Source organism: Sardina pilchardus, chromosome 4 (assembly GCF_963854185.1).
Source record: "Sardina pilchardus chromosome 4, fSarPil1.1, whole genome shotgun sequence".
In the NCBI taxonomy this organism is placed as follows: Eukaryota; Metazoa; Chordata; class Actinopteri; order Clupeiformes; family Clupeidae; genus Sardina; species Sardina pilchardus.
This window is the reverse complement of record NC_084997.1, coordinates 14,349,828-14,373,982: the sequence shown is the minus strand read 5'-3', so window position 1 is coordinate 14,373,982 and position 24,155 is coordinate 14,349,828. Positions and strand designations below refer to the sequence as shown.

General features: G+C 48.8%; 1 protein-coding gene across 4 annotated transcripts; it reads right to left on the bottom strand.

The window, feature by feature from the left end:
* Positions 1–20: 20 nt before the first annotated feature.
* On the bottom strand, positions 21–23,639 carry ppp2r3b (protein phosphatase 2, regulatory subunit B'', beta). 4 transcript variants are annotated; one of them, XM_062534239.1, is made up of 14 exons: positions 23,569–23,635; positions 22,309–22,698; positions 10,335–10,520; positions 8,411–8,514; positions 7,638–7,740; positions 5,605–5,679; positions 5,208–5,294; positions 4,897–5,053; positions 3,940–3,988; positions 3,661–3,750; positions 2,875–3,050; positions 2,538–2,656; positions 2,325–2,431; positions 21–1,288 (listed from the first exon to the last, which is right to left on the bottom strand). In XM_062534239.1, the coding sequence occupies exons 2-14, from the start codon at positions 22,654–22,656 to the stop codon at positions 1,153–1,155; spliced, it is 1,737 nt and encodes a 578-aa protein (XP_062390223.1). In that variant the 5' UTR covers positions 22,657–22,698; positions 23,569–23,635; the 3' UTR covers positions 21–1,152. The 4 variants fall into 4 exon arrangements, with proteins under 4 accessions (XP_062390223.1, XP_062390225.1, XP_062390226.1 ...); XM_062534241.1 differs by lacking the exons at positions 22,309–22,698; positions 23,569–23,635 and adding exons at positions 1,406–1,420; positions 14,763–15,337; XM_062534242.1 differs by lacking the exons at positions 22,309–22,698; positions 23,569–23,635 and adding exons at positions 1,406–1,420; positions 11,508–11,696.
* Positions 23,640–24,155: the final 516 nt, after the last annotated feature.

Below are 24,155 nucleotides of genomic sequence, written 5' to 3'. Positions count from 1 at the left end.
ATTGAAATATCACCACATACTGAGTCTTTCATGGTCATCTTTTTATTTATTTGAACAGACAAGACATTTAAAAAAAAAGTTCATTTTTCCCTCATTGAAAGTACATTGTTATTAAGTACTCATACAGGTAGAAAAAACATGAACATTACTGGTTTAAAAACATTCAGCTAAATCCTTTGCAACACCGCAAACACAAAATTAAATATGTACAGCTATTTATAAATACCTCTAATAATTTATACCTAGCCTGTACACACACAGGGCTATGATACAGTAATGGCCGACCACCTTGGCAGATAAATACATTATTTTATTTTACACATTTTCTCTATAAAAGGACCTTTGAGGAAGAGAATAATTTTAGGCACCCAAGTGTCGTGCTTCACCTGACAGAAGCTGACTCGTTTTTTTTTTTTTTTTGTTTGGTTCTAAATTATTTTGGTTAATATATCTGGAATGTTACATTAGCCAATTCTTAGAGATGGAGAGAGACTGATAGAGAAGAGGAGAGGAGAGAGGAGAGGAGAGCAGAGGACAGAACACGTGTCCATTTCCTTGCCCTAGTGCACGTTCAGTAACTCCAGTGTCTAGCTCTCTCTGTGGTCGGGAGCTGGGCTCCAGTGCGGGGACTCCAGACTCGGTGACAGGAGCCCCACAGGGCACGTGACTGTGGGAGCCCCCCCAGCCCTGGAGTGCAGACTGCTGGGAGAAGCAGCACACCCGGTGATGGCTTTGGTGTGGGGAACCTTTTGTGTTTCAGAAGGGGTGGTGGTGGTGGTGGGGGTCTCTGTTCTACCTGATGGTTTGTATTACGGCACAAAGTGTGTGTGTTTGTTTTTGTGTGATGCTGGTGAGTGTCCCACCCTGTGAAGTTCACCCATATGCATTTCAAGGCTCCTCTTTGTCCCCCTTGGTCTGTCAACCTCCTGCTTACACAGTTTCAGGAAGTGTGGTCGACTCGTTCTCGCCCCCGCTGCATGGGTGTTCGTCTGTCCGTTTATTTGTTTGTTTGTCTGTCTGTTTGTTTGTTTCCCTTTGGCTTGGACTGGTTGCCCCTGGTTTCTGTGACGGAGGACGCTGCCTCCACCGCGGTGACGGTGACGAGAGGGGGGGGGGGGGGGGGGGGGTTGATGGCGCGTAAGCGCGGGCGGCTCACTCAAAGTCGTCCTCGTACTCGTACTCCTCCAGGTCCAGGTTGCAGTGGGGGTTGGGGATGTTAAAGAAGTGCCGTTTCTCACCCTGCAGGCCCGAGCCGTGCTCCTCCATGGGCTCCAGGACGTCCTCGTACCTGTGACGAGGACAATCACCCGTGCGTTGGTCTACATGCCATTCAACGCTACGCAGCTAAAAACACAATTTTAACATCCACTGGTTCAATAACGGAGTGCTTGAGTGCTTTGCTTACGTGTAGAACACTCCACTGGATAAGGCATAGAAAAGGAATGAACAGGATATGAGCAAAGGGAACAGGATATGAGAACCAGTGATGTGCGACACAGACACAACAGTGGCAGCGGGTTACAGAAGGGAGGAGTGGCCAGGGTGTGTGTGTGCTTTATCTTTTTATTTTTTCCCCTTAAAGCGACCGCACTTAACTTCACAAGCACAACAATGCAAGCTCAAGACATGGCCACATCTCAGCAGAGAGGTAACAGCCAAGCGCAGGGACAGGAGAACGCCATAAAGGAGAACCGGAGGAACAAGAACCGGAGAACACCAGAATGCAGACAGCAGGCATGAAGTGGTGGGGGGGCAGGACAGAAGTAGAACGTCTGGACTCTGCAGAACTTTTTGCCCAAAGTCTTACCTGACCGATTCTCCTGACTCTACCTCAGCCTGCCTCCTTTCAGAAGTCAGGAGAGTTCCTGGAAACCGCCACACAACAAAGCCCGTCAACACGCCTGACCCTCAACACCTCGCCACCCTCACCCACCCCCTCCCTCCTGACCACCCTCACCCACCTCTCCCACCCAGCACACCCACCTCACCACCCTCACCCACCCACCTCACCACCCTCTCCCTCCTGACCCCCAATATCTCACCACCCTCACCACCCTCCATCACGGTCCCAAGTCCTCACACTATAAAGACCAGTGTTGCTTAACAGGGTCCCAAAGACTATTAGCGTTTGTGTTACCGTTGTGATCGAGTATTAATAGCAGTTTTGCGTTATTTCAGGAAAATTAGTATGCACAAAACCACCAGCAGTGTTGTGCTCAACAACGGTCACACAGCCTGTGAAGTAGCCTTGGGGTACCCATCACTAGGTGCTCTACATATGAGACAACGCAAAGTCATGGTTGCCATGGTGAAGGTGGCCCTACCCGTCGTGGTACTGCTCGTTGGCCGTCTCCTCCGCCACCAGGATGTCGTACTCCTCCGCAGCGTATCTCTCCCAGTCGGAGATGTCCTGGCCCTCAGTCTCTCCATCCTGAAGAGCACAAACAAAGGAAAACACAAACAGAACATTACTTCCTAAACAACAACAAGACAACAACTGACACCTGTGGACAGGTGATGCTGTTCAGGACTCTTACCCTCACTACGGAGAAAGGGTCCCTCTGCTCGTGGTCCAGGTACTTGTCGATGTTGAAGAAGGTGTCGAAGAATATGTGGGACATCTTGCACCTTTTCAAGTCACGAAGGGTTATTTTCCCTGCAAATAAAATGTGAGAAACAATCCATACAAACGTGACTCCTCAAAGATTAACATTCTTAAATTTACTTTGGGGGTGGACAAGCAAGTATCCATCCATTCCTATATCTATCGATCCATCCATCCATCCATCCATCCATCCATCCATCCATCCATCCATCCATCCATCGACTCTTGAAACTCCACTAGCACTAGCAGAGGTGCTCATTTCCACGCACCTTCCACCTCCGGCCTGACGAGGTCCAGCATCTGGCAGAGGCAGTCGTGGAAGGGCAGGGGCTCGATGGCCATGGTCTCCAGCTTCTGGCACTGCTCCTCGTAGAAGTGCTGCAGCTCGTACATGGACAGCACCCCGTCCCCGTCCAGGTCCATGCAGCGGAACCAGTACTCTATGCTGCACAGGGACCAGAGAACAGAGGAGTGTGTTGTGTGTGTGTGTATAGAGAGAGAGAGAGAGAGAGAGAGAGAGAGAGAGAGAGAGAGAGAGAGAGATAGATAGATAGATAGATAGATAGATAGATAGATAGATAGATAGATAGTGAGTGTGTGTGTGTGTATACACACACATGTATGATACTGGAGAGACTGCTGTATTATGTTTGCTATATCAATTCAATCAGTGGCTGTCTAAGCAGACAACCTGTCACAAGGATATCCTACCAAAATGAAACTGAAGGTCAACCTGTTATACTGTACATTCATGACAGGTTAAGTGTATTACATTTTCTATCTTACAAATACAGTACATTTGTTTCACTCCTTTATTGGGAACGTAGAAAAAATCCCGTACACTGACCATTTCACAGGTTACTTATTTATTTACATTTCGGTCCTAGACCTTCATTTCACTCCTTTATTGCCATTCAATCATTTAGCCTTTTAAGGTGTTTGTATGATCATCCTGCCACCATTTAGATAAGTTGTGACCAAGGGCCTTGTGAACGTCACCATCACATGAGACCAGGCTGATGGCAGCCAGGTGATCAGCCTCTCTGAGTGCCCACCTGGTCTCGGTCCTCTTGTCCTCCTCGGAGATGATGAACCACACAAAGTCAGCATACGTCAGCCGGCCCTCCTTGTGGACTCTCCGATCCCTGTGAACACACACACACACACACACACACACACACACACACACACACAATGAAATTCACCTTCTGAGGTCTACATACAGAGAAATATGAGCTCCATTCAGCCATTAGATGTGACTGTACCATGCAGCAGGACTGTTTTCATAGGGCCTACACAAAGGCATGAAACAGCATGGCGTATTGTTATATTACCTCGTCACTGCTCCAGAGAATATCCTCTCCATCATGCGGTTTGAAATGGCTGGTGGGGGAGAGAAAAAGGGGATGAAAAACCCACAACCATAAAAGTTTCGCCCATCATGGCTTACATATGACTCTCAGACTGGTCAGGCTGCACAGCTTCAGGACATAAATCCGTCCACAACACTCGTTTATGCTCAATATACCCCCCCACCCCCGGGCCCTCCTTTATCGGTTCCATACCGGGAGTACACTGGCCAGGCTTTCAGGGTCTGAGAGAGTTGACGCAGGCAGACACTGCGTCATTCTTCTCTCAGGAAACTCTTGCTCGCTCTCTCTCTCACACACACACACACACACACACACACACACACACACACACACACACACACACACACACACACACACACACACACACACACACACACACAGACACAGACACACACACACACACAGTCACTGTCCCTATTGATCTTAATGCCCTTCTCTGCCCCCCCACAGGCCATGAGGCAGGAGCGTGAGCTTTGATGGAGAGCAGGAGCATGGGACTTTACCATCAGCCACGGGAAGTGTGGGAGCTACTCTGTCAAGGTATAGCACTACAGCAATCCACACTGATTTCAAAGGTCAAAATGGCTTCCACAACCAGCGACATTCTGATATCAACTAAATGATGACAATACTCTGAATAACTCACTGCCATGTAAACACTTACTGACCTTTAATCCAGTATCATTAGCCAGAGTCATTAACCAGAGTCATTAAGTGGACTTTGTAACAACAAAACTATGATGTATTCTCTTATTTAAAAGAAAAGGTCAACAGTCCGATCATTTCTGTACATGGAAACAAAGTAACAAGCAAGAAAAGGAAGAGAGGGATGACTAAGTAGAAGGAGAGTAAAGTAGGAGAAAAGTAAAAAGTAAGGAAATAAAGTGGATAACGTCTTTGAGATTGTGAGCCGATTACCATGGTCATTGTGCCGCGCCAAGTCTTTCTGGTCGATGAAGAGATCGTGGTCTGTGTCCAGTTCCCAGAACTTGCAGTAGATGACGTAGAAATGCTCGTAGGAGAAGTACTCGGTCAGCTGGTTCACATCCTCCTCCTCCTCCAGCAAAGCCACGTTCTGTCACCCACACAACAAACAAACAAACAAACACACACACAAACAAACAAACAAACAAACAAACAAATAGATCCCTGTTAACATCCACACATAGGATGGGTAGATGGCGTGGACTTTGACTGTAGTGGTGAGATGGGGCTTGGTGGTGCTGTACCTGAAGAAAGCTGCTCTTGCGGAGCTCTGAGCTGGTGATCTTGCCTGTCCATGACCTGTTGACGTTATAGAATATTCTCTGGACTACCTGTGGAAGGAGGAAAAAAAAATCACATTCAGTAAAGTATATTCATGCTGTTTTCTGCCTCAATCAGTTACATTGCTCAGCAAATACACATGCTTGAGAGCAAAAGAAGAATGAACAAGAGTTCTGTCATTGCATACAGTAGGTAGTCTTTTTTGTTCGTTGACCAATTTTTAATAATTTACAAAAAGCCAACGTTTAGCAAGTGCAAAAACTGAAAGTGAAATGAATGAGGTGATCAACAGGAGAAAGGGAAGCCGTCCGTCTCAGAGGGAGATGGACTGATGACAGTGCAGTTCACACAAGGCCGTACCGTGGTCATGTAGCGGGAGTGGAAGTCCGCCGCCTCCTTCAGAAAGGCAAGGCCCGAGTGTGAGTTCACCACATCCTGTGTGTGTGTGTGTGTGTGGGTGTGTGTAGGAGACAGAAAGAGGGAAACACACATTTCACAACATTTTCTGTATTCACTCAAGACACAGACAGACGTGCATAAAAACTGAACTCTGAGACACAATTACAAAGACGCTGAAGAAAAAGCGAAATATTCAAAACGTTAGATCAGTCTGTGCACGTCTTTTAAGTGGTCTTTGGGAGACTTGCAGGCAACCTTCCATCCTCAGGCCCCTCTCACACACACATACACACACACACACACACACACACACACACACTCTTAATGAAGCAGATGTGGCTTGAGTATGTGTTTAGATGTGCGCCATGCTAAAGCCATCGAGCGCCCTCGGAACAAAGGGAGGTTTAGCGCCAGGGCAGGAGGACTCACAGGGCTCGTTTCCCACGGCGACCGGCCGGGCTTTTCATGTGGCCTGCTCGCTGAATAGTAAATCTACTATACGTCCCCCCCACAAAATGAAAAGCAAAACCTTTCTATTATTACTCCAGCTCATGTTTTTCCCCCCCCCCCTCTCTCTCTTTCCTCTTATTCCCTCCCTCGCGTCTGCGCTGGGCATAAGAGTGAGATTCTGACATGTGCAGGCATGCAGAGAGGTGGCAATAAAATTAATACGGCTTATTTTTTAGTTTAGAGAGGGGCGGGTATGTGTGTGTGTGTCTGTGCGTGTGCGCATGTGTGCATACGGTGTGTGTATGTAGGCGCACGTGTATGGTGTGTGTATGTATGTATGTGTGCGTATGCCGCGCGTGTGTGTGTGTGTGTGTGTGTGTGTGTGTGTGTGTCTAAGTTCTCGGTGACCCCTTCTCCCCCCCCCCCGTGTGGCAAAATTAAATCATAGCAAAACACATAAATCAGCAGCGGTGCGGGCCGGGTGGGGACAGTCCCGTCCACTCCGCCGCAATACTTCCTTCATTCATCACAGCAGTCAGGACCGCTTTGGCTGGAGCCGCGCGCCGCTAATGAAACGGGAGGCGGCCGGCGGGCGGGGGGGGGGGGGGGGGTGGGGGGGTGCTGCCCGCTGAGGGCTCACCACCACCGGGCCGCCCAGGACGCCCACGCCAGCCTGAATATGGATGACGCGTCCGTCAGCGCCACACGGCACGGAGCGACGCCACGCCACGCACGCACGCCTGCCACCGGGCATGATGGGAGGAGAGGGGCCAGCGCAGCAAATAAGGGTTGCCCTCGCTTTTCTTTACGCCCTTCACTCGCTTGCCCCCACGCTTATTGCCCTCCAACACACACACACACACACACACACACACACTCTAACGTCCCCAAGTTCTCTTTGCTCCCCTCATCCTCTCCCCAAACACTTTCTATAAGCAAGTTATGAAATGTAAGCAATCAGGAGTCAAGAGCAATGCCGAGAAGCATGTTTTTTTCCCTTTCATAAGCATAAATTCAGTAATATTATATTTCATATTGCCTAGTTAATACAAGAAAAAAACAAAAAAACATGGGCTAAGACAACATACCATATGGTTAGTTAACCTAACCAACCTATGGTTACGCACGTTCCACCTGCTGTTGTTTTCCTATGGATCCCAATCAGAATGTGTGCTGCAGATCAGGACCTCTACTAAAAATACCACTGCCCTACTGCACCATCCGGAGTGTGTGTGTGTGTGTGTGTGTGTGTGTGTGTGTGTCCTGAGGTTGTGCTTTCCTGATCCCCTACGCCATTCCACTGCAGTATCCGGACCGCGTGTGCTCTTGGACTAAATGTGTGTGTGTGTGTGTGTGCGTGTGTGTGTGTATGTATGTGTGGTGGCGAGAGGAGGTAGGGGTGGCGGGCGAGAGAACGAGTTTGTGTGGGGGGTTGGGTGGGGCAGCCTGTGTGTATGCGTGTGTGTGTGTGTGTGTGTGTGTGTGTGTGTGTGGGACCAGCCTGTGAGCTCAGCAGTAGGCCGTGTGACCCGGCGGCCCCATACCTGCAGGAATGGAATAAAGTCCTCTTGTTCCAAGTAATTACAGCCAGGCTTGGCCAAAAGGTGCAGAAATTTGGATGCGTCATCGTGACAGGTCTGCAGTGTTCTGGAGAGGAGAGAACAGATGGCAGGGTCAGGGTTTTGGAGAGAGGGAGAGAGAGAGAGAGAGAGAAAGAAAAAAATAGAGAGAGGGCAGAAGAGAGAGAGGAGGGGAAGAGAGAGAGAGAGAAAGAGAGAGAGAGGGCAGAAGAGAGAGAGGAGGGGAAGAGAGAGGGATGAAAAGAAAGCAAGGGAAGATAGCAAATAAAGGCCTGAACGATGGAGACAGGCAAATGAAAAGGAATAAAGATTTCCCTTCCAAATGCACAAGTCTCCGGGCCTGGTGGAAATTAACTTTCAGAATTCATTCTCAAGTCATGTTTTTCGGGACCTACACCAACCAAAGGGATTATGACATAATGAGCCATTACAAACAAGTCCGTGAGCTGCCTCTCTAATGTCTGCCTCGTGTCTCTGGGGCCGAGTCGGGCCATGAATGAAACGAGCACGTTTACTCCACGATAATCAATCAATCAATCAGCAACGTGGTCAGTCACTCCGCCCAGGCCAACCCAACCCCCCCCCCCCCCCACTGCTCTTCGTATCCAGGTCAAGCTCATATATTCAGAGCTGGACATGCAAGCGTTCCCACATGGGGCCCATTGTTGTGGGTGACGAGAGCCTAGGAAAAGACGCAAAGAGAGGCGAGGCACACAAGAAGCCCCCCATTGTCTTACTTTCTCCACATGGCCACGAACTTGTGAACGGACACGAAGCCCGTCCTGTCCCCTCCAGCCGCACAGAACAATGGGGCCTTCCAGTAGACAGGGCACTCACAGGCCTGCAGAATGAGAGAGAGAGGGAGAGAGAGGGGGGAGAGAGAGAGAGGGAGAGAGAGGCAGAGAGGGAGAGAGTGAAAGAGTGAGAGAGAGAAAGAGAGACAGAGGGAAGCAGAGAGAGGCAAAGAGAGAGAGGGAGAGAGAGAGAGAGGCATAGACAGAGATAGAGGCAGAGAGAGAGTGAAAGAGGCAGAGAGAGAGAGAGAGAGAGAGAGAGAGAGAGAGAGACAGAGAGAGAGAGAGAGGGAGGGAGAGAGAGGGAGAGTGAGTAGGGCACAATTTAATAAAACAATAGAACTGGTGCTGAAGTCCCTCCAGGAAGCTGTTCAATAAAACAAGCCCTCCAACACCAGCACACTCTATTGGCTCATGGCACAGTTACAGCACACACTGTCTGAGAGGCTGGGTAAATAACACAGTCATAACTACGCACTAGCTTCACACTCATACAAAAGTAAGCATGACCCAGCACAAAGGAATCTTGGTGATGGCACTGCCAGAGAGAGCATAGAGAAAAGAGAGAAAGACAGGAGGAGAGAGACAGGATAACACAAAAGAAAAGAAAAGGGTTTACTAATCCCATTCCCTTGACCAGAACCTATAAACAATGGCCACCTGCAGGAGAGCAGAGCTGAGCAGGCAGGCCAAGAGTGGTGTGTGTGTGTGTGTGTGTGTGTGTGTGTATGAATGTGTGTGTGTGTGTGTGTGTGCGTGACTGTGTGTGTGTGTGTGTGTGTGTGTGTGTGTGTGTGTGTGTGTGTGTGTGTGTGACTGTGTGTGTGTGTGTGTGTGTGTGTGTGTGTGTGTGACTGTGTGTGTGTGTGACTGTGTGTGTGTGTGACTGTGTGTGTGTGTGACTGTGTGTGACTGTGTGTGACTGTGTGTGTGTGTCTGTGTGTGTGTGACTGTGTGTGTGTGTGACTGTGTGTGTGTGTGTGTGTGTGTGTGTGTGTGACTGTGTGTGTGTGTGTGTGTGACTGTGTGTGTGTGTGTGTGTGTGTGTGACTGTGTGTGTGTGTGTGTGTGTGTGTGTGTGTGTGTGTGTGTGTGTGTGTGTGTGTGTGTGTGTGTGTGTGTGTGTGTGACTGTGTGTGTGTGTGTGACTGTGTGTGTGTGTGTGTGTGTGTGTGTAGAGCTCAGTTCGTCTATGTTTTTCCAGCTGTCAGCCCCGTTCCCTCTGATCAGAGGCGGCGGTGTGTCAGCAGGGGCCAGGGAGAGAGAGGCTCCTCCCACTCCGGAGGTGAGGAGGACCGGGCCCTTTTACGCTGGCCGCTCTGACGTGCACAAACACCGCAGGACCGAGGAGCGGACAGAAGAGCAGCTCCTGATTGCGTTGGTTAATCTGTGTTTGTGTATGGTGTTGGGGGGGTGAGAAAACCCCATTATCAGCCCAAAGTCCCTAAGGGCAACCAATCAGGCAGTTAAAAGGTCTCTTCAGGTCACGAGTGTGACACACTGTGGGAGCCAGGATAATATTTTTCTATTGGTTAGGCGTGAGAGGGTGCGTGACTGTTAGGCCGAGTGTGTGATTGCGCTTGAGTGAGGGAGCGACTGTGTGTGAGGATGAGTGTGTATACATTTAAGTGAGAGAGAGAGAGAGAGGGAGAGAGAGTGGGATGAGAGAGAAAGAGAGAGTGTGAGAGAGGGATGGAGAGAGAGAGTGAGTGTGTGAGTGAGAAAGAGAGCGAGCGAGTGAGAGCGAATGAAACAGCCCCTCCAACTTGTAAACAGTTATGAGCTTGAGCTAATTACGCTAATGAAAACAATTTGCTGGGTGGCAGGGGAAAGCTAGAGGCTACCACCTTACAAATCAGCCTCTTACCTTGGCAACGTTCCCCATGTCCTCAATGGTGGCCCTTTCATTGGGGAATTGGGAAAATATTTTCTCTATCTTGGAAATGAGATGGTCGATGTTGAGGTTGGCTTTGGGCCGCCCCCGAGGGAAGTAGAACTTTGGAACGCTTTCACTTAGCGCCGGCGTAATGGGCTCCTCTTTCTTGACCTGGGCCTGCCAAAACAGACAGAAATAAACACCGTTAGCCACGGGGCTCACACCGCCCCCCCACCCCCCACTCCACACACGCATCCCCACGCACACACACACACACACTAGCCCCCCTCCACCCCCCCATACTCACATTACCAACCTCACCCTCAGAAACCACCCCCACCCCTTCCCCATGCCATCCCCTCCACTCCACCACACCCATTCACAAGAGTTATGGTTGCTCAGCAAATTGCACCTCTATGAACCTTTTCCTTCCCTCCTCTCCTCTTTCTTTCCCTCCCTCCCTCCCTCCCTCATCCATCCCTTCCCCCCTCCCTCCCTCTCTCCAAACTCCAGCCTCTGACGGAGCTCAATTAAGATGTGTCAAGTGACATTGGCATGTGTAAAATAGGCCATTAGGAGCCATTTTGCCAGGCGCCAGAGCTCCGCGATGGACGCTGCGTGGCTTGGACGGCGGCGCTTGGCCTCCCCAAACCCAAATAGCCCAGCAGAAGGGATGGCTCCGGAGGTGGTGATGGCTGGGACACTTTTACAAACACCACATTATGAGCCTGTAGGCCAGGGCAGGAGGAACGGTGCCTTTTTTATTATTATCATATATTCTTAAAACAAACTTGCGGGAGTTGGAGGCTAAAGTGGCGTTTTTAAAGTCGCTTTCTGTGATGATGCGGAATCAACCTCTGGTAGCATATTATTAGTGTCATATTAAGAGATGACTGAGGCATCTGGAAGGAGGACGGTCCAAACCACAGAGCTTCCTCTCCAGCAAACTGTATGTTTACAGTGCAACTTTTTTCAGTGACCGTTAGCATAGCGGTAGCATAACTAAAAACCCAACATCCTGAATGACCTAATGCCGTTATGTCTGCACACGAACCTGGAGACAGAAGAGCTTCTCTTAAAAAGCAGCAGCGGCAGCAGCAGCAGTGGCAGCTCATCCAAGCACAAAGGCTAAAGTACGCACGCAGGCTTTAATGGTTGTCCTACCTGATGATAGGCATGCAAGTGACCATTCAGTAGAGGGACGTCATCCATGTCGTCTTTATGTTTGAAAAAATGTGCCAGAGACCACAGGGGTAAAAAATAACAAGCCATCCTAGCCCCCACCCCCGCCCCCCACCTAAAACACCCGGACTTGTTATTAAGTAAGCATTCTGAGAGGAAGCCGCAGCTCGAAAAACCAGCGGCAGAGCAAACGGATGGGGTAAGAACACCAGAGCAAATAGGGCTTGTGTGTATGGCGTGTGTGTGTGTGTGCGTGTGTTTGTGTGTGTGTCTAAGAGAGTCTCTGTTTGGGATGGGAGGGGCCATGGGAGCTTGGAGAGGAACAAGATAACCAGTGACACTATGTCTCTTTGACCACAACAAACACAGCTCTCTCTCTCTCTCTCTCTCTCTCTTGCTCTCCCCCCCCCCCCCCCACTCCCTCTCCCTCACGCACAAACACGCACAACACACACAGCATCTCTTTGACCATCACGCAACAAACATGCTCACTCACACACTGGCTGTTCTTCCGTGCCACCAAATGAACTTTAATAACTTGCTGAGAAAGGCTCTTTTGAGTGTGAAGTTCAAAATACCGCATGACACCAATTACACCACTTACTGGAGAGCTCACTCTGCTAGCCTAAACTTTTAGCACCACCGCTGGTGGCAAAGTGCTGCCGAGCACCCTTCAGGCAAGAACTTTGAAAGCAGATACGGTTCACTTAAAGTGCTAGCAACGCTTTTAAGACGCACATACCAACACGACTTTTAAAATCCCCACCTGCCCCTATTCTGCTCTGCGCGGGGGGGAAAATGTGGGCAATTGAATTTGAGCTTATTACGCTTGATGTGGAAGAAGCCTTGCTGCGCTAGCCGTGCAGTCATTCGATAAGGCCAAAATGGCTGGTAAAAAAACGGCCTGCGAGAGAGAGCAGGAGCATCTGCTCTGGCTCAGGGGTCCGCGAGGTGCCCGGCGCTCGGCTGAATCTCTGGAATCTAATTCAGAGGCTCAGCTAGCGGCTGTAACACGACACCAGAAGTATGCGGCGGCGGCAGCTGCGAGGTGGGTGGGTGGGTGGCTGGGTGGAGGCAGCGGACCAGCGTGGAGAGTTCGGGTGGAGAAGACCCCCACGCGGTTTTCCATACGCAAGGGGCGGGGTGGTGGTAGGGCAGGGGGCGGCACGGCAACGGGAGAAAAATGAGACCTCTGGGATGTAACGAGGTGAGTGACAGCTTTGTCTGCGTGGATTTGGACACGACCTTGTGTGCCGCGCGGCCTTCGCCGGGGCGCAAGTCTTGTCCGAGTCCGGAGGGGGCGTGTGCGCGCTCCCAACACTTGACTGGAGTACAGCATCAGAGAATCATTCCAGAAAGATTCCGGAATGGGGGGCGCTGTGGGGCAACTGGTTACAGCACCCACACCATATTCGGGTCCACTTGCCCACGGGGACCTGGGATTGAGTCCGACCCGGGTAGATTCCCGATCCCACCCCATCTCTCTCTCTCTCCCACTTGCTTGCCGTCACTCTCTCCACGGTCCTATCCCTCGAAGAAAAAGAGATTCAGGAATGTGTCATGAAAGCTAGGCTACAGTGGCCACGTGTTGTTCTGACGCTAAATGTGTGTAGAAAAGCCACTGTTGTGGTATGGAATGTACGTAGGGGGGGGAAGCGATTACTGCAGACATTTTTTTAGTCCAGTCAGAGCCTGAAAGGAGGGCTCAGGAGGGAACACTGGAAACCTTTCAAATGCAAGCAAGGCCTTGCAGAAGTTTGAGAGGGGTCTTGGGGTTGTTTCTGGTGGTTCTAACCCACGCTTCAGATTATGCCCGTTACTTTCGTCACGTAACGTTGAGGTTATGCCTGGCCCCATGATGGCACTAGTGACTTAATTCTATAAAGAAATGGAAGTACTACAAAAGAACTACAAACGCGGCCTCCCCGTCCGACTGGCAGCAGGTTAGCATCTCTAGTCTGCCGGCTCTCACGGTGGAATGAGCGGCCCATCTGTAGTCTCACAAGAATCCAGCCCGTGTGTGCACTAAAAACAGCGCCGCGTGATGAAACATGGCCGCGCCGCATGCCAGCTAGTCAGCCACTGTTTACACAACCAGGGAATCTCACAACTCAATCTGTCTGGGTGATATTTAGTAAGCAGCCACCATGATATTCTCAATTACATCACACCCCAACACGCAAGCAGCTCCACCATGGAGAATATGTGACGACTGATAAAAGGTGGCATGTAGGGAAGCGAGCGAGGGGCTCTCGCGTCATAGCATGGAGTGATCATCCACTTGACCAACTTAAACCACAAGCTCTGTTTACGGTCCGCAACACCAGTCAAAAGAGGAGCCTGATGCCCAAAAGGTGAACGCAGACAAAGGCAGGCGTGCTCAGAGGCAACACTGAAGAGACGCAGAGCTGAAGAAACAAGCCTGGGCGTTATTGAAAACACAGTGACTCGGGGTCCTTATAAGGCTTCTGGGCCTTTCTACGGGTGTTTGGGCAGCTCTTCGATGTGCCTCTGTGTAGCGTTAGCGCTCGCTGGGAGCTGGCTGGGATGCTGTTAATCTTTGCCTGGGACTCTCGGCGTCAGTCATGTCTATAAAAGGGAATGTGCACCTCCTGTCAGAGAGAGAGAGGGAGAGAGAGAGCGAGGGATCTGAAGTTTCCCCTCCTATCTCCCCTAGCTCACTCCCTCTCTAGCGGCAGTCCTCTTTCTCTCTCTCTCTGTTTTTTTTCACTCTCTCTTTCTCCCTCCACTCCTGCTTGCTCTCTCTTCATGCTAAACATTAGTAGGCTCCTGAGCCGAGTCGCTAATCCTTGTGACATCCCAGCACACTCACAAGAATGCCACAGTGACGGTCAGCGTCGCAAGGGCAGCCTGCCCTACCCCTCGCAACAACGCCAACACTGGCAAACCCCACAAATAGGTAAGCAAGCAAGCAAACAAACGAACGAATAAGTAAATAAATAAATCCATAAATAAATAAAGGCCTATGTTTAAAAATCAAGTCCTATCCAACTCCCACCCACTGAATAAAAGGGAAGGGGAGGGTATTAAAGTGAAGACTACAACACAGAGGAACACCCCAAAAACAGAGGATTTAAACCAACCCTCCCCAGAAAACGGGTTAGACTTGATTGTAGATAGTAGACTGGGGTGGTTAAGTGCAAGTTAGCGGTGAAAAAGTACCAAAACACAAACATCTAGGCACACCACAGCGAGCCAAGTTAGGAGACCACCTGCCTGTCCCTGCTGGAAGGCGCGGAGCCTCTTCTTGAAGCGCGAGGGCAGCACAAAGTCGCAGCCACGGGCCAGCAGGGCCAGCTCCTTCCTCAGGTCCGGGTCCTGCCGCAGAGACAACTCCTTCATCCTCATCTTCTTCCTCCTCCTCTTCACCAGCTAATGCTCCCGGTGGACAACGACGATGAAGAGTGTCCAGACCACACACACACACAACAAGGCAGGCACGCACGCACGGACGAGCTTACTCAACTGACCAAGTGACTGTCCAAGGCGCACGGCTAACTAAAAGTCCCGACAGACGGCGAGGGTGCAGGAGCAGGAGCAGGAGCAGGAGGAGGAGGAGGGGGGCACTGCTGTGAGAAGAGCTTACTGTAAACAGTCCCTCCGTCCGGCCCGGGATAATCTTCCTCTGTGAACTGTGGTACTGTCCCAACACATGCAGCATAAACACATATGCTACTGCGCGCGCACACACACACACACACACACACACCGAGCTACTCAACGCACTGCTTTCCTTTATCGGAGTGCAGGCAAGAGGCTTCTTAGTTGGGTGAGGGAGCGGCTGAAAGGGACTGGCAGCTGCTGTCCTGAGCCCCCTGCAATGCTCCCACAGACTGCTTTGCCTGTCCTTCCATGCATCCCACCCTGCCTGCCTAAGGTCACACACACACACACACACACACAGAAACACCCTCGCCCCTATCTCCTCTGTGACTTTTCAGGATAGCGGCGTGTGTGTGTGTGTACGTGTGTGTGTGTGTGTGTGTGTGTGTGTGTGTGTCCAGGAAAGAGAGAGGGTGGGAATGAGTCTGCCTTTTCCAGTTTGGATTCCATTGCACTGGCAGAAGGTTATGTAAAGAGACAAACCTGTTGTTTTGGGAGCCTCGTGTCTGACGGCTGAGCGCTAATGACCGTGTCCTCCACATCGTTACGATTATCGCCATAGCGCCTTGTACTCTACTCGCTTTCCACAATAATGAACGATTGCGCTGGTACAATGTGACTTGCCAGTTACTTTTAAAAAGCCTGTCAAGTCCAAACAACTTGAAAAGCCTTCCTATTTGTGTCCCAAATCATCTCTGTGTAATGGAGAGTTGTCATCATTATACTATTTCATGAAGGCTTTGATTCCAGTATTTTCTCTAAAGACATTCTTTTGACACACTGTAAGCAAGCTACAGTATACACTTGAATATGGATTTCTCAAAACAACAGGGCTTTCCTTACTGTATTTAAAAAAAAGGCGATAAATAATAGCGATACTGAGAGGCCGCTTGCGGACTTTGTTTATTTTGCCTTCCAAGGCTGCAGCTTCCAGCCATTCCATATCTTATTATAGTTGACAAGACTTAGTCGGTAAGTGTTGGTGGAGGTGGGGGAGGTGTTGAATTCAAAGAATGATGGCTGAACCAGTCTCGGACTATTAAAAGCCCCAACATGCACTGTTTGGGCATCACTACGAGACACGAAACAGGAGCTGCAGAAAACAGAGGTATCTTTAGTGCTGGCAAACATCCGCTCCCCAACTGACAGCAATTACATCAATTCCCCCGTAAACATGCTGATCCAAAGAAACCCTAGCAATAGCTACTTTTGTGCCCTCCCCTCCCTCTCTCTCTCCCCTCACATATACCTGCAAACAACTATTGTTTTCAAAACAAGCTTAATGAGCAGAAATGGATTTGGACAGCCACCAAACCGGTGCTCACGTTTAAGCAAAAAAATAAATAAAGAAATAAAAATGAAATAAAATTGCAGCGTGAGCCACAACCCTAAACAAAATAAAGACACGTTGTGTTTTTGAATTATCTGTATTTTTCTTTTAGAAGATCTGTTACGCTTTTCAACTCAGCAGTGGCCAATCCTCACCTCCGGTAGCAGGAAAGAGTGCGCTTTCCATACGCTGTCTGTCTGAGTGCAGCTTATGTGTGTTTTTATCAGCCAACATACTGGTCAACACGCAGCGCACAAATGGAACGTGCGCTCCGGCACAAATGGAACGTGCGCTCCGGCACAAATGGAACCACAGGAGGGCCAAAGTAAACTTGCAGCGGCAAGTTTGATGATTCTGTTTTTCTGTCACTGCTGAGCTTTGTGGGAAAATCCCCCCCCCCCCCCCCCATAAACAACAGGGGGGCCACATGATGACGACAAACCTCTGCAGTGTTTCACTCTCACACACACGCACGGCTCCCTACTACAGTATGACTGCTGGCTCAGTGTGCAGCGTGTGGCTCGGAGATGATAGTGGGCTGGTACTGACTGAACGGGCAGGCCACGGATGGGTCTCTTCTGTGTGGGCAAGAAGGGGGCCAGCCAGATAGTGTGCCAGCGAGCCAGCTGTCCTCTGCCAATGCTGCCACTCGGCAGAGAGCAGCTGTGTGTCCCGTCGCTGAAGCCCACCACACACACACACACACACACACACACACACACACACGCCAAAGAGGGGCAAGCCAACAGACATGCTTTAGCCCCCCTACCCCCCCTCATGCAATTGGAAAATACATCGGGGCGTCTGTAATGCACTTAACAGACATGTATGAGTCAGATATGTGGCTGAAATACCCCGCAGTGCTGAGAGATAAGCACCACGAAGGAACTAAATGCCACATTCCGTGTATTACTGCGTCCTGAGCCCATTGCATAACGCTGACGGGGGTAGAGTGACCTGAACCAGTGGTTGACGCTGTGACATTAGCCATGTCAGAAGAGTAGACACACAGCAGGGCAGGGTAGTGTGTTTTAGTGGTGACATTGTACAAGCCATGTCAGAGCAGCAGACACACACACACACACACACACACACACACACACACACAAGTGTTTAGGTGGTGACATTGTGCTAACCATGTCAGCACAGCAGACAAACACGCACACACATACAAGGGTTTCGGTGGTGACATTGTACTAGCCATGTGTAAGAACAGCAGTCCCACACACACACACACAAACATTTGCAATCCAAGCTTGAACTTCAGGGAGAAAAACAGAGAGGAATGCTGTGTGAGCATAAGTCGCTTCCCTCCCATAAGCACGTCAATAGCATCATGAGTGCATCCAGATCCATCACAACCTCTGCTCCCACAATCCCCTTTCACACCTTCCCAGTCTCCGAGCTGGAGAGCCATCTTACTCTTACTTAGAGTTAAGGAACATGTTGTTTGGCAAAGCAAACAGCCTGCCCCAAGTCATTTATGGAAGGGATTTAACAGCAGAAGACATGAACAGAACATGTTCTCTCTTAAAAGGGGAACTTTGGGTGAAAAGTCTGAGACGGGAGAGAAAGGAAATCATCATCTGAGGTTTTTGAGACAAAGAGCTGAGGGGGAAGTTAATCATTCATAAGTGTTTTTATTTCTTCTGAGCCCTTTATGCAGAATCCACGGATGTTGCACAAATGGCCAAAAGGGCAGACAACAGTTGTTCTGCATTTGAGAAACACAAAACACAGTCTGGGGGTGGATTTTAAGCAGTCAGCATTAATTTCTTCTTCAATGGTAACAACCTAACAAATAAAAGCTTTGATTCCTCGATAGAAAAAGCCAAACCAGAAGAAGTAGTGGAAGGACATTCTGGGTAAGACATATGTTCCTCTGAGGGCAAAGCGCCCTTGGAGGTCAAATGTGATGTTCAAATCTGCACAAGATGGGCTACTAATAGGCCCTGAATGTAGGCTATTATGGAGAAGTAATGATGTTGGCCAACATGTCAATAGGCATTTTACATCACTGGACCACACCATGGCCTGCGTTTTACATAATGTGGGGTTCATATCCTTTGCTTACAGTACAAGTATCATCCAGATAGATCAAATGTAACTTCACACTAAAAAGAGAGAAAGGAAGAAAAAACAAAATCACCAAAACAATAAGAGATAAAATGAAGCAATCATTCGATCTCTTGTCCATTCTGACACCGAGAGTGAAAGTATTGTGCAGACGGACTTTAAAAATAACTGGGGCCGGGATGGGCCACAGGCAGCATTCTCGCAGGCCCTCAGTCTCCAAATTAGCCCACCTCGCCCACATCCATCCATCCATCCCTCCATCCCAAATAGAATCAAAGGCGATCGAGACAATGACCAGCGGCCACCACTCGTTGTGACAATTAGCAGCGTATGACCGCGCCGCATTCCCTCACACTGTATTACACGGCGGACGCATCTGTGCACACAGCGCCCAGCGCGGAGCGGCCGGGGCCGGGCTTCTGAGTAGCTAATTCCCGCACAAGGGAACCGAGGCTATCTTTGTCGGTGTCTTGTGTCAATGTTAGGAGCAGCTGTCTCGGGCTGCATTCGGCATGACGTTAATTGAATTTTTAACTAATCCTTTGAAGAATGCATTTGTATTCTGGAATTCCTTTGCCCCCCTCCACCCCTTCCCTCTTAAAATAGAGCATGACTCGGTGCTAGAGCCGAATCCCCTTAATGCTCTCTGACAAGCTGCGGGCACACGCTTGCTTGCGTCACATGCCAGAAAATATGAAATGTACAACAGTTGTCCCGTCTGCCCGAACAGTGCCGAACAGATCGCCGGAGCGCCTGAGAAAAGAGCTAGACACGGAAATCAAAGCCTCCTCACATCTGTCAAAGCTCTTTCCCTCCCTCTCCCAATGAGAAATCGCATTAAGCAGACATACAGAAAATGGCAGAGCTTATGACAGAGATTCATTGCTCGCAGATGTCTTTCAAAGGGACGAGAGGGGGTTTGCGGGGGATGGAATGGGACCATTATCTAAAATATCTTCAGAAACAATAGCTGAAATTATACCAGGCTGTCCTCTTCCTCACTTTCCACTTTTTTTATGGCTGTGGAGACCCATTAGGCCAATCCGGCCCCACCAATCTTCTGAACAGAAAGTGGTCTTTGCCTTTCACTGCTTGACCACATATTACACGAGGGGAAACTTTTATCAAATCTGAGGTAGTGCAGCCAGAAAGAGAGAGGACACTCACACACACACACACACACACACACGGCACAAAATAAAAGCCGACATTTCGCAGAACACACAATGTGTCATGCGCAGAGCAGGCCCGACAACACCTGTGCTCGGTCACAACAACAGCAGCAGCGCGGTTTGTAGACAGCTGTTGCACCCTCCGTTGACCTGACCTGACACCACCCCCAAAATTACCCAGCTGTGATGTTGCCTTGCCCGCACCAACCTGACCCTCTAACCCGAGCCTGCCCTGGGAAAGCCATCAAAAACAAGTCATCCCACAAGTAGGCCTCGTTTCTATTCCTCGAGGGGGGTCATGGGTGAGATGTTTATTTGTGTTTGTTCTGGTTGGAAACTGGGCTGCATTTTCATAAAAAAAAAAATAATAAAAAAAAAACAACCTCTCACTTCCTCCCACTAGGCTATATGGGTAATGAAAAGGAGAACACCGCAACTGCTATCAAACTCGTCACATGCTGAAACATTCGAGCTGTGAGTACCTACAACAAAGCTAAACATACCCTAAAACATTCAAAACGTCCCATGCAAATGAATTGACAGGCTTAAGACGACTATGGGCATCATATCAGGAATTACTAAGGGAAAGGGGATTTGGCAGTCTCTTCACGAGGGCAGCCTGGTTGGCTCAAACTGACTGCTTGTCTCGTTGACATGCGACCAAGCGGGCCGACACACAGTGCGTCAGCTGTCTTGAAGTCTCACTGTCGTAAGAGTGCAGACACTCACATCTATAATCCGTTTCTTACTGCTCTCATTGCCGAGTGTTACGATTTCATCTCAAAAGATTCAGTGTGTCAAATGCAACTCATACGTGCACAAAGTAGTGGCTAAAGCCACACAGGCAAGTTTATAACGAAATGTAAAACTAAGTAATTATTATTAACCATCCCCCCCACACGGCAGTAGCTTTCTGCAACAACAATTGATTTCTCTGATGGACACTGTAATTCACGTCGTTCATCCCCGCTCACAGGGGGTCTATAATCTAAACGATGCCCAATGTGGTAAAGATGCAGAGGGGCTACAATCCCCCTTGGAGACCCACCCCACACGGATGACCACCAACAGTGGGAGCGGCCCATTATCATTCCACTGCCTGACAGGATCACAGAGCCTGCGCTGCTCGCTCCGTGCCCAGTGTCGGGTGGGGTGGGGCTGGGTGGAACACATGGAAAGTATTTTAGCAGAGTAACACAACAAGCAGGCACAGGCGTGCGTGCGCACACACACACACACGCAAACGCACACACAAAGACAGACAGACATGCCGGCTCCATTCTCCTGTGTCTGAGATGGACACTGGATCCAGGCTTTTGGCTGGCAAGGCCACTCAGCATCCTCTTGTGGTAAGACAGGGGAAAGGAGATGAGAGACATATCTCTGGCCCTTTAACATGATCATGGCAAGACAGAGCTCAGCCTTTTCCGACCTTGAGTGTTTTGATATTATTTTCAAAAGTACTGTGGTCATATTTAAGGCCTAGGCTGAATAAATAGACAAACAGACTATTCATAGAGGGCTCGTAAGGTTACTGAACAGGCTGAAATAAACATGGTCATGTTTGTTTCACAGATACAGCCTTTCAGCCGTATTGCAACCCCAAAATCACGCTGATCGAAAGCTTTGTCCATCGTCTGATCCCTTCAGGGTGCACTGCTCTTTTAATGGGTCTAGCACTGGATATTCAGCCAACGCTGACTAGGGGTAAGGGGGGGCACGAGGGCACGAGGGCACGAGGGCACACACACACACACACAGACACTGTAGCACAGACACACAGACACACTTACACACACAACACACACACACACACACACACACACACACACACACACACACACACACACACACACACGGCCTAAAGGTGAATCAGAAATCATCAGCCCTCCCGTTTATCCCAGTTGCCATGGACTTACCTTTTAAAATCTAGCTACATTTGCACAGACTTATTAAGGCCAGCAGAACTGAAATACCAATACCGAATAAAGCCATCTCACAGAGACCACACATAGAGGAGACTCCCTTACAAGGATGTAAAAGATGTTGTTGACTAGACATTGAACAGTTCCATTACATACTGCATGATTCAAATGCATGATATGATTCAGGAAGCAGATGTAGGCCTGAGGATAATACATGTGGATACAAGTGTCCACCTACTGGCTAAATAAAAAATGTGCTCTGATGTGATGCCTTTATCAAAGGGAACGTCATTAAGGAAGATGAAGTGGATGTGCACTATAGCTCACCGGTTGCACTAGCAGGGAGCTTACAAACCTAGCAGGGCAGAGACCCTGACCACAAAGCAACAAAGTCTTACCATGGCTGCAGGCAGCGAAGACTGATGGATGTGAGGATGTATGACCATATAATATATGGGGCATTATTTTGGATAAAAGAAATCTGCTTACTAAGAGGACCCTTTATACAGTGACAACATTGCTTACTGGCTAAAGGCAGAGGATTTTTCTCCAAACATAATCAGGAATAGTTGCCCCTCCGTAAGTGAGCCAATGTTTGCAACTTCAATTAAGCATCATGCACTCACACTCACTCCATAGGAGAAAAGCAGCCCTACCTTCTTGGTGCTGACAGAGCGTCGCAGAGCCCTTGCACTGGCCCCCACTCGGGCAAGACCTCCACTGGCAGAAGGCAACGTCGAAGATGGAGGGTTGGATGCAGTACTGCCAGGTGTTGAAGTCCTGTCAGGTGTGCCCTTACTGGTCGGTGAGTGTCCATTCTCACTTAAGAAGGAGGTACTGTTGTCTTTGCTGTCCCCTGAGCCCAGTTCGATCTTGTCTCCGTTCTTGATCTTCCAGAGGTATTCCTTCAGGACCACCTGAGTGTTGGACTCACTCAACCAATTCAGGAAGAGTTCGTCCACTTTCATTTTGAGGACGGGCTGTAAGACTTGTGGTGATGGCATTTCTTGTCTTCTTTTTTCAAAGATGGCACTCGGCAAGGTAATCTGCTGGTATGATGCAGATGTGACATGCCAAAAGCAAGAGCAAATAAACACAAAAGCTAGTTAATTACAAACTTAACACAATGATACTTCAGACCAAACTTCAATGACAACGTCAAACACTTGAGTGACGCAGAGGTGAGGATGGAGGGCTCTCTCGTGCGTCACTAGCACTGCAGTTCATTTATGGATTATTTAACCTTCTTTGGTGTAAAAAACAGCAGAATAATTTGCCCTTACAATTAAGGTTAACCATAAGATACCTTGTGTTGTTAACTGACGAGAATATTAACTTGTTAGAAGCATGTACATCATATTACCCTTACAAATAGGAACGGGCACCTTCTACAGTCAAAGAATGCTTCGGTCTGTTTTGATTCACCGTTATATTTGGGATATCGTGCAAGTTAACGCTACCTTTTATGGATAGACGCCTCTCATTACGTTTAAAGCAATGTGAAAAATGGTATTCACTCACCAACGTTAGCCAGCCCTAATATAACTTAAGAAGCCGGTGAAACAGACGAACCAACTTACGTTAACTTTAGAGACTCACAAAACGTCTTCCCGGTAAAGTTAATGTTAGTCAACTCAAAGTCAACTATCGTTGCATTCGTATGCAATGTCAATCATGTAGACATGCCGTTTTGTTTACAGTTGCTGCAACCAAATGGGTGCCTATCAAAAAAGAGACACACAAACAAGCTAGGCCAAGTTAGCTGGCTCAATAACGCTATGAACGCTATTCAGTGGGAAGCTAGGCTAGTTTAATCAGATGATTAGCAAGCAGTAATGTGAAACGCCAAAGGTAAGCATGCATTTAAATAAATAACAATGATGGAGGGAAATGCTCATATCGGCAGTATAACTTACATTTCACCGTTTCCAATACGTTGTTTGTAACTCGCAAATGCTAACTTATGTCATTTGTACTCATTTCTTCACCGGGGTTCGCTTTGAATTCGAAGTCTCGTTTCCCCAGGTTACCGGGAAACACTTATATCGCGAGAATAGGATATGACGCGAGGGTTCCGACGCTGCAGCTACCCGAAGTAGGGTAATCAATTGCCAAATCAATACAGCGCCTGGCCTAACTAAAATATTGGTCATCTATAGCAGTTTACATTCAGCAAGTGTAGAGTTTAGTTGAACATAGCAACTTAACACGTAACTTATTTTATATAAAAATAATTACATCATCGACAACCAGTTTTGAAAGTTAGTTTGAAGAAAAGAGATAGGCCTGTATGTGTAGGCCTAAGCAGTGTAGCCTGTAGGCCTACAGTGCATCAGGCAGCTTTCCATAGCTTTCCATCACAGATTGTCCCGCTTTCTCACCCACTAAACCAATATACAGGCAAAATGTTTGTGGGATAGAAACCTACATACACAACAGTAACTGAACCAATCTAAATGTGAATGTAGGCTGCTGCTGATTCTTATAAACAACCCATCAGGTT

Coding starts and splice junctions, on each gene's coding strand:
- ppp2r3b (XM_062534239.1), bottom strand. CDS start 22,656: ATGCCATCACCACAAGTCTTACAGCCCGTCCTCAAAATGAAAGTGGAC. Junction 7,741..8,410: donor TTCGTGGCCATGTGGAGAAA/GTAAGACAATGG, acceptor TCTCCTCTCCAG/AACACTGCAGACCTGTCACG. Junction 3,051..3,660: donor GACAAGAGGACCGAGACCAG/GTGGGCACTCAG, acceptor GTCCCTGTGCAG/CATAGAGTACTGGTTCCGCT.